Genomic DNA, 10,618 nt, shown 5'->3' on the forward strand with positions numbered 1-10,618 from the left:
AGAGCGACGAGTATCCAAGCATGTGGCCCAATCAACATCACTGAAACCAGAAAGTGTAAGAGAGCTACTAGAAGAGAAGAATAACCCCTTGCCAGGAGACCCTTTTAGATATCTGAGTACTCGAATGGCAGCATCAAAATGAGCTATCATTGGGTAAGCCACAAATTGGCTAAGCTGTTGCACAGCAAAAGATATGTCCGGTCGAGTATTAGCAAGATACAATAGACGCCCCACAAGTCTACGATATGATGCAGGATCAGCACAAGGATCACCTTGATTCTGACATAAACGTAGGGTAGGCTCCATTGGTGTGGAGGCAGCCTTGGCCCCAAGCAAACCACTATCGGCAAGCAGTTCTAGAACATATTTCCGTTGATTAACAACAATTCCATGAGGTGACCAAGCTATTTCAAGACCAAGAAAAAATTTCAAAGGTCCTAAGTCTTTGATGCAGAACTGTTGATCAAGGTGTTGTTTAACAGAATTGATCTCATCCATATTGTCACCAACCAGGACCATGTCATCAACATATACCAGTAATGCAGTAAAAGTACCATTGCTAACCTTGGTGAATAAGGAGTGATCAGCTGAAGATTGGGTGTATCGAAGGAGCAGAAGTTCAGTGGTGAGACGAGCATTCCACTGACGACTAGCTTGCTTAAGCCCATAGAGTGATGTTTGGAGTTTACATACTTGGTTTGGAGAGGGAGGAGAGACCCCATCTGGAACAGACATGTAAACTTCTTCTAGGAGGTCACCATGGAGAAAAGCGTTGTTAATATCAAGTTGTTCCATGAAAAAGCCACGAGCTGCAGCAACTGCTAATAGCAACCGAATAGTGGTTAGTTTTGCAACAGGGGAGAAGGTTTCAAAATAGTCTACACCTTCCATTTGATTATATCCCTTCGCAACAAGACGTGCCTTGTATCTAGAAATGGAGCCATCTTGATGAGGTTTGATTTTGTAGACCCATTTAGAGCCAATTGGACGTTTACATGAGGTAAATCTACAAAAGTCCAGGTTTGATTTTTGTTTAAAGCATGTATCTCTTCAGCCATGGCAGTAACCCATTCACTAGATTGTGATGCCTGTTTGTATGTGTGAGGTTCAATGAAAGAACTAATGTTGTGACAGAAAGATGAGTGTTCAGCTGAACACTTGGTGTAAGAAAGCACTGAAGAAATTGGATGATCAGTAGAAACAGCTGAATTGTTGCACAAGTAGTCTTGTAGATGTTTTGGTGGAATGCTTAACCTGTTGGACCTTCGGGGAACAGTAGGAAGTTGAGAGTGATCATTAGATAATATATTTGCAGGTATAGATATAGAAGAATCATCACTACTGTCATTGGTTGATCCATCATGTTGTGGTGTATCACGCGGAGTAGGCGCACTGTCAGATAAATGATCTGCTGCTAATAATGGCTGATGAGTAAGAGCTGGTGGAGATATAGGAGTGTCTCTACTGCTGCTGTGTGGTGCATCATATGTAACAGAAGACTCAATTACAAATGGTAAGCATTGAACATTACCTGAGTGTTCTGTAGATTGATCAGTTGAAAAGGGAAAGAAACCTTCATGGAAAATCACATTTCTTGAAAGGAAAATCTGCTTAGATAACACATCATACAATATGTATCCTTTTACTCCATCTTTGTGACCTAGATAGAGGCATTTCCTAGCTCTAGCATCAAATTTAAGACGCCCACTGACAGTGGTTGAGGCAAAAGCTAAACACCCAAATACTTTAAGATGAGTAAGTATTGGTGGCTTATTATATAGCAACTCATAGGGAGATTTGTTGTGCAAGACAGGTGAACTAAGCCGATTAATAAGATGTATGGCATGCATAATACAATATGACCACATACTCTTTGGAATATTACTTTGAAAAAGTAAGGCTCTGGCAATATTTAATATATGCTGATGCTTCCTCTCCACTGTTCCATTTTGCTGTGGAGTCTCAATGCATGTGGTTTGATGGACTATTCCTTTTTGAGCAAAAAAACTCATTCATTAAGAATTCTTGCCCATTGTCACTTCGAAAAGTTTTGACAGTAATACCAAACTGATTTTCAATGAGTGTAACAAAGGATCTAATGTGATTTCTGGTTTCAGCTTTAGATGTCATAAGTATGCCCCAAGTAAACCGTGTGTGATCATCTACTATAGTCAAAAGGTATCTATGCCCATGAATGGATGGAATCGAGTATGGCCCCCAAATATCAATATGAACTAAATCAAAAGCTGAACTTGAAATACTGGAACTAGTATTGAAAGGTAATTTCTTCTGTTTAGCTAAATGGCATATGTCACATGGATCATCTGTATCTTTACAAGAAATGAAAGGGTGTTGAGCTATCATGGCTCTTATTACAGACTTTGAGTAGTGTCCTAATCGAGAATGCCATATATCAATGGTTGAAGACTGCATTGTTACTTTCTTATTCTGAGCAGTATTGCCCCATAGTCCTTCTCCCTTTGTGCCATCAGAATTGCTGCAATGTTGATTGAGGATATAGAGACCTCTCTCTAACTTAGCTGAACCAATTGTTAGCCTGGAAGGTATTTGCTGAATGATACATTGAAGATGCTGGAAAATCACAGTACAATTAGTGTCTTGAATCAATTTATTTATTGAAATCAAATTGACCTTGAATTCTTCAACATATAACACATTTGTCAATGTTAAAGTCTTGGAAAGAATAACAGTTCCAGAATGAAAAGATAACACCTGTTTTCCATTAGGTAGAGTGATAGCTATTGGTTCAATCTTTTGAATGTATGACAAACTGTCCATGGAATGAGTGATGTGATCGGTTGCTCCAGTATCTAAAATCCATTGAATTCTAGATTTACCTGAAGATGAATCAGTGGTCTCAGCATTGAGGACCTTAGCTTCTACCATGTTGCTGATATGAGGGGAACCTTGTTGCACGGATTGTTGTATCATTCCAAGGATGGTTTGATACTGATCCTTTGTGAAGGCTTCTTTAGAATCTGGTTGCAAAGCTGCATGATGGTGTGGAACAGTAGGATCATGATTCTGGTTTACATCAACCACATTGGCCTTGTGTGCTAAATTTGGCCTATAATCAAAACTTGGCCTGTAATCAGTATTTCTCTGTTTGAAACCTGGTGGATAGCCATGCTTCTCAAAGCATGTCTCCACTGTATGACTTGTCCTTCCACAATAAGTACACAATCTATTTGAACCTGTTCTCCCTCGACCAACATAGGATCCACTTGCTTGATAAGGTTGTGATCGTCCTCTACCTTGATCAGCAGAATTGTAGAAAGTTTTTGGACCTTCAAAATTAAGAGAGTTACCTTCTAGTTGCAAATGTCTCTCTTGTTGTATGACCATCGAGAAAACTCGATTAATTGATGGCAAAGGATCCATCAACATAACCTGAGACCTTACATGACTGAATCGTTCATTTAATCCTTTAAGGAAGCGAATAGAGTAATCTCTTTCACGAATACTCCTAACCTTCAAAGCAATTGAACAACAAGGTTTAATGCATTTGCATGTTGGTGTTGGCTGTAACGCTTCAAGCTCATCCCATAGGATCTTGAGTCGTGTGTAGTAATCAGAGATGCTACTGTCTCCTTGATGCATCCTATAAATCTCATCCTGTAGATCTGAGATTTTGAAGATATCTGACTGAGAGAACCTCTCTCGGAGGTCGTTCCATACATCTGAGGCTCGATCCATCCATAAGATCGACTGTGAAATAGATTGAGTTATGGAGTGATGTAACCATGACAGCACCATGGTGTTACATCGTTCCCATGCAGCGAAATAAGGATCAGAAGGATCTGGAACAGAGATAGTTCCATTGGCAAAAGAGAGTTTATTCTTCGATATTAAAGCCATTTTCATAGATCTGGCCCAATTGTGGTAGTTCTTTCCATCCATGAGTGAAGATACCAAGACTAAAGAAGGATTCTCATTAGGATGCACATAGTAAGTGCTACCTGGATTTGAAGGATCATCAACGATCGGAACATGTGTTGCAGAAGGAAAAATCTGATTTGTAACAATCGGTATTCGATTTGTTACATTCTCTTGATTTATGTCGGAACTCTGATTCGCCATCTATTCACTTCAGTGAGTGCATGCAAGCTAAATCAAGAACGAATTGAAAACGAGAAATAGGAAGAGAAGAAGTTCGCAGAACGCAAACAAAGAACGGCGAATATCAGAGCTCCGATCAGAGCTCTGATACCATCTTAGAATCTGAATCGATCCACATTAACCAGAATAAGGTAATGAATGAAAAATCAGTTAAGTTTCTACACACAGTGAGTTTAAATATGACATCACCAATCTAACTAACTAATCCTAAACTGAAGGAAAAGGCCCAGTACAAATAAGCCCAATTAACATATAAGCTCATGCAGTAAATAAAGCTAACTAACTTGAAACATAAAACAGAAACAGAAAACAGAATGCTACATCAACAGTAAGTAGGCACCCTGAGACTAAACACTTCCAATGCACGAATATAAAAAAAGTTGAAAATGATTAACATCATTAATCAGACTATTTAATGCACAAGACCAAGATATCATCACGACGGGTAAGAAGCCTCGTTGTAATCCTACTACACAGCATTGCATTCACTGCTGCACACAACCAACAACCAACGAAATGATTTGGTTTTTAAATAACTCCATTCGAATATTCATGTCGCTTAAGCAGTTAAGCTGAGTTGGATCATAAAGACTCTAAAAAACATTATAAAGGGTATATCACCACCATCTTCCATTCACAAACATGATTGCATCAAACTATCCACTCATGTTCGGAAACACAAAACTTATCCCATCAAATAGTTAATTAGGAATAAAGACACAAATTGCATTAAAAATGGAAAAAGCAAAAATTATATCGAATAAACTACTGACTACTAGAAGGGTACAAAAACAGCTGCCAGTCACCAGATTGATTAGCCGATAACTACAGATTTATTCCACTTTAGTCCTCATTTTCCTTCTTTTTTCCTTTCTTTTTGCTTGGCATTTCAGCTGATTCTTCTTGCTCTGCGTGCTTTTTACTCTTTTTCTTCTTTTCTCCTCCATTCAAATTGTTGTCCACTTCCCATTCGGCAACTCAACATATTCTCAGTAGAATCCTTCCTCTTTTTCTTCTTTTCCTTTTTCACAGCTTCATGCTCTGGTTCCTCACCAGCATCTCCATCAGCTTTCAAAGTTGCATCATCCTCTTCATTTTTCTCCACCTTCTTTGACCTCAGATATAATAAAAAAAGATTTGATTGGACCATTACTTAATAACTTAACATTTTGGGTTAAATTGGTTTTATATATCTATATTCATTTACTTTTACATGCAATAAGCAACTTCAATCACAAAAAAATTATAAGGACGTTATGTATCACATATTGGACATGTACAGTTTTAGATTAATTCTTTTGTACAAAACTATTTGAAACACAATCAATCGGGTAAAAGCCTTTTCTATAACAAAATTCAAACCTATTTTACATTTGATGGTACAACACATTTGACTTCTTGTTTCACTTCTCACAAACTATAGATGACAGTCATTTGCACAGTTTTACTTCTGTTTTAATAAATTATTTTCAAAGAAGTAAACCTCAAATCAGCAAATAGCTTAGGCTACCTAGAGACTAATTAGGTTCAACGGTAGACAGAGGAGGGTTAGTGAGCATATGGACGACTTCCCTCATGGTAGGCCTGGCGGGCCCCATTTCTTTAACACACATCATAGCTACGTTGTACATGTGGATGACACTTGTCAACGGGTATTCAGTTAGCCTGGGGTCCACCACTGCCAACACTATTGCTTCATCGGACGGCTGAGACAGTTCTAATTTGGTATTATTCACCCATCCAACGATGTCCACACCATCTCCGAAGTCACCCACCGGCTTTCTTCCCACTATCAACTCTAACAGCACCACGCCAAAGCTATACACATCGCTTTTCTCATCCACTTTCAGCGTGTAAGCATACTCTGCTCAACCATTCAACAAGTTCATCAATTAGAAACAAATCCAATTTCTAAGACATAACCTTTGCCATATCCAAATTAAAATCTTAATATCTTGTTAATTATACCTGGAGCAATATAACCATAGGAGCCAGCGATAACGGACACGGACTGAGAGGCTCCAGGGTGGTGCAAGAACTTGGCAAGTCCAAAATCAGCGATATGGGCCTCAAAGTCTCCATCAAGTAATATATTATTGGACTTGACGTCCCTGTGAATGATAAGAGGAGAACAATCATGGTGCAAATAGCAGAGTCCCTTAGCTGCTTCAACCGCAATCTTGTACCTCATCTCCCACCTCAAATGCCCAACCTTTGGACCATGCAGCCATTCTCCCAAGCTCCCATTTGGCATGTATTCATACAGCAACAAGTTTGAGTCCTTTTTCGAAAGGTACCCCAGAAGCTTTATGATATTCCTGTGCCTTATCCTTCCTAGTGTCTCTATCTCCGCCTTGAATCCGTAACGTCCGTTTCGTCCAATTCCTGTTCCAACCAAACGTTTTATTGCTATGTCTGTTCCGCTTGGCATGGACCCTCTGTACACGATCCCTGCTCCTCCATTACCTATTATATTCTCCTCTTTCAGGCAATTCTCCACGTCTACTGCTTTGAAGTCGAGTCTCTGGAAGGCTGTGAGCTTCCACGCCATTGCTCTGTGGCGCTTTCTCTTCCTCGTCATGTACACCGTAACCAACACCAGGAGCATGGCGGTGACGAGTGCAATCACAATGACGATCACCCTCGTGATTGATTTGGCATGTCGTTTCCTCAACCCGACGTCGTATGGGCAAGAGGCCTGGAGGGGGGAACAGAGGTTGGGGTTCCCCGCAAACGACTTGTCGTTGAAGACTAAGAACTGCCCCCCGTTGGGGACCCTTCCAATGAAATTGTTGTTGGAGAGATCCAGCGTGACGAGACTCGTCATGAATTGAATCTCGTCAGGGATTTTACCAGATATGTGGTTCCTTGATAGATTCAAGATGCTCAAGTCCATGAGGTTCTTTATCCCTTTTGGAACCTCGCCGGACAGCATGTTCCGACTCAGATCAACGGCCGTCAGTGAAACACAATGAATCATCGTCGTTGGAATTTCACCTGTGAGATTGTTGCCACTTATGTTGATCTTCGTCACTGTTGGTAATTCAAAAATCTCCTCTGGAATTTCGCCAACGAACTGGTTCGCGTCGAGGGACAGAGTCTGTAATTTTCTGAGGTTTTTCAACGCAGGCGGGATACTCCCCGTGAGTAAGTTGTTGGAAAGAGTGAGGATCCCGAGATAATCGCCTGAAATCTCGGAAGGCAGTTGGCCGTTGAAACGGTTATTGCCGAGCTCGATTAGTGTAACGGTAGGTAGTTTGAAAATCCCCGAAGGAAGCTGCCCGTCCAAGAAGTTATCGGCAAGTCGAATCTTGAAAAGAGACTTGCAATCGCCGATCTCGTTTGGGATTGGACCGTAGAAGAAGTTATCGGTGAGCATTAACGTTCGCAACCTCCCTCCTTTGCACAAATCACGAGGGATCAATCCGGTGAGGAGGTTGTTGCTGACATCAAAAAACATGAGCTTCCCATTTTGGCCAAGTTTCTGTGGCAGAACGAAGGAGAAGTTGTTCTCCCAAACCTGAAGCGTTGTCAGATTGGGAAGTTCGGCGATGAAGTTGGGGAGGGGGCCGCGTAGCTTATTCTGGAACAAGTTCATGAGAACAAGGTTTCTGAGCTGAGAGAGACTCTCCGGAATCTCACCGGTGAGGTTGTTGATGGAGAGGTCCAAAGACACGAGGCTGATCATAGAAGAGAGCTCCGGCGGAATGGTTCCGGTGAGATTGTTTACTTGCAAGAACAAGGTGTTCAGGTTTGTCAAGTTGCTCAGGCTCGATGGAATCTCGCCGTTCAAGTTGCAGCTAGACAAGTCAAGAAGCTGAAGAGATTTCATGGAACCAAGCTCTGCTGGGATTCCACCTTCGTAAGCATTGTCGTACCCGAGATACAGTTTCTTCAGCGTCTTCAGCCGACTCAAGCTCTTTGGAATCTTGCCACTTAGACTGTTAGTGCTTAAGCTCAAATACTCCAAGCTCTGAAACTCCGAATAACTCTCCGGTATATTGCCAGAAAAATAGTTACCAGAGAGCATGAGGTACTTGAGTTTCTCCAGTTTGACGATTTCCTCGGGAAGTGGTCCCGTGAAGTTGTTGTCGTAGGCGTCGAGGGACTGCAGTTTGGTCATGGAGAGAGTGATTTCGCCAGGGAATTGGCCGGAGAAGCCGTTGTGGGAAATGTTGAGGAACTTGAGAGAAGTGAGATTGGCGAGCTCCTTCGGAAGCTGGCCGGTGAGTTTGTCCTGAGCGATGGTGAGATTCTCCAGCTTGTCCAAGAATCCGATCTCAGGAGTAACATACCCGAAGAGTGGAACAGAGGACACATTGAGAGCAATCACTCGCAGGTTTTGGTCGCATGTTATCCCTGAAAATGAACAGTGCGCCGAAACTGACGTAGAAAACTTCCAGTCTTGAAGCGCATCGTTTTTGGCTCTCTTTCCCTTCATGGATTCCTTCAGCTTCAGCAGCGCATCCATATCACTTAATGAAGAGCACACCGTTACGCCGAACCAAATCAAGGAAACACACAACAGCATATAACACACACCGCTTCTCATGTCTATGCTTGTTCGCTCTCTCTCTGTTGCTTCGTCTCATATACCTAGACCTAGTATGCACTTGGCGTTCTTATTTGGGTACCACACAACACCACATGCACTAGTCTATTGATATACGCCGATATATAAAACACTTGACAGTATATCATAGTGGCATGCAATACTAGTATTTCTACGCAACGAACAAAAAGACATTCGAAGTGGATGCCAAGAATAAAAATATATATTTTTTAATATGCGTCAAAATATTGATATTTTTAAACCACTCAATCCACTAAGTTTGTGAAACATACCGATTAAAACTTCTGTTTTCCACTAAATCATTGGGTGGGTCTCATCTAGTCTAATATCCATTCTATATTATTATAAGACCAAATATCTTCGTAATCACACCAAATAATTACTTTTTAACATGATACTTCATCATATCTCAGGACGACACCCTAGACCAATTTCTAAGGTGATCGTATTAATTCTAAAGGTGGAGATCCTTGATTATAATTTGTTTAGAGGGGAAAAAAATTAGATAAACTCTATCTATCATAAATGTTTTATTCCGTAATTATTATGTATACATTATTCTTTAGATATAATTTCTATATTTTTAATATAACTAGAATAATCTTAAGCAGCACCTTTAATATTAAATGGATTGTTATGTATACATGCACTCTTTTAATTTGATTGATAAACGTATCTGATTGGTTAACAATTGATGGCGTATAATGTAATATTCTTGCCGCTGGTTGTTAAGTGCACTCCTATGTTGAACATGGCTTTTTGAAGACAAAGATGCAATCTCTTTGTAACCATTAAAAGAGGTTTTAGCTTTTCACAAGCCACTAGGACACTTTGGAATGAAACTAAAGCTGTTTTCGATTACTAAAAAAACAGCTGTTTTTCGTGTTTCATCAAATAAATAAATAAATAAAAGTTGTTTTACGTGGAAGCCTTCCTACCGTGCTTTGGTATGTTACTGGGATAGTTCAGAACCGTAAAGTTGTTGCTCATGAAAAGGCAAAGCATCATTTCTCTGTTGTTAAGTTCTTTTAACAATCATCCACTAGATATTGCAGAATCGTATTCTATATGTGATTAGAGGGTAATAGGGTATTGTGTGCGCATATAAAAATTTAAAAGGAAGTTTTTTTTTTTTTTATCATAAGTGGGTTCTGTCGAAACATTTTTAACTTCAATGTAAATTACCATTTTGGTATTTTCAGAAGATGTTATATTCTCTTCCTGAGTTAGTCTGTCGCGGTCGCTACTAGTCCTAGTGCCGGAATGGTCTACAGTACAAAAGAATATTTATAAAACATATTCTGAAAATTAAGTAGGTATATTAGTCTTAGCAATTTTAACAGTAAACAAAGAAACTGTACTATAATGATTTTACGCTGATATGGTTTGGTGCAAGTAAAAGAGTTGGGAGCAGAGGACATCTTTTCCGACTCCCAGTTGGTTACTTTACACATCAATGGAGAATATCAAGCCTGTAAAGAATTCTGCTTCAACCCAAAATCTTAAGGTGTTAATGATTTATATTATTTTCTAACATACCCTCTCGTACAAGAGTTATTTGGCCTTGAAGTGTGAATATTGCACAAACTCAATTTCTTGGTTTCTTTTTTTAATTCCAGTCAAAAGTGGGGACGGTGAGAATCGAACTCGTGACCTTGTGGTACCCAAGCAAGCTCTGATACCATATAAAGAATCACTTCAACCCAAAATCTTAAAGTGTTAGGTAAGAGCTTTTTTAATGGTTTATATTACATATGAATGCAAAATACCTGAGTAGGGTCCAAGAACTCTTGAAGCAGTTTGGAAAAGTTGAAGTGAAGGCATATCCCCGGGCAGAGAACACGTAAGCAGATATCCTAGCTAAAATAATCAGTCGGTAGTACAATATAATTTGGCTGTGCCATG

At 40.0% G+C, this 10,618-nt stretch overlaps 1 protein-coding gene across 1 annotated transcript; it reads right to left on the bottom strand.

Moving 5' to 3' along the window:
• Positions 1-4,918: 4,918 nt before the first annotated feature.
• Positions 4,919-8,776, bottom strand: LOC133287024 (leucine-rich repeat receptor-like kinase protein CLV1B). Its single transcript, XM_061484572.1, has 2 exons — positions 6,109-8,776; positions 4,919-6,004 (listed from the first exon to the last, which is right to left on the bottom strand). The coding sequence occupies exons 1-2, from the start codon at positions 8,690-8,692 to the stop codon at positions 5,658-5,660; spliced, it is 2,931 nt and encodes a 976-aa protein (XP_061340556.1). The 5' UTR covers positions 8,693-8,776; the 3' UTR covers positions 4,919-5,657.
• Positions 8,777-10,618: the final 1,842 nt, after the last annotated feature.

Source organism: Gastrolobium bilobum, unplaced genomic scaffold (genome assembly GCF_033153095.1).
Source record: "Gastrolobium bilobum isolate Gb01-03AN ecotype WA unplaced genomic scaffold, APGP_CSIRO_Gbil_v1 utg1487, whole genome shotgun sequence".
Taxonomy (NCBI): domain Eukaryota; kingdom Viridiplantae; phylum Streptophyta; class Magnoliopsida; order Fabales; family Fabaceae; genus Gastrolobium; species Gastrolobium bilobum.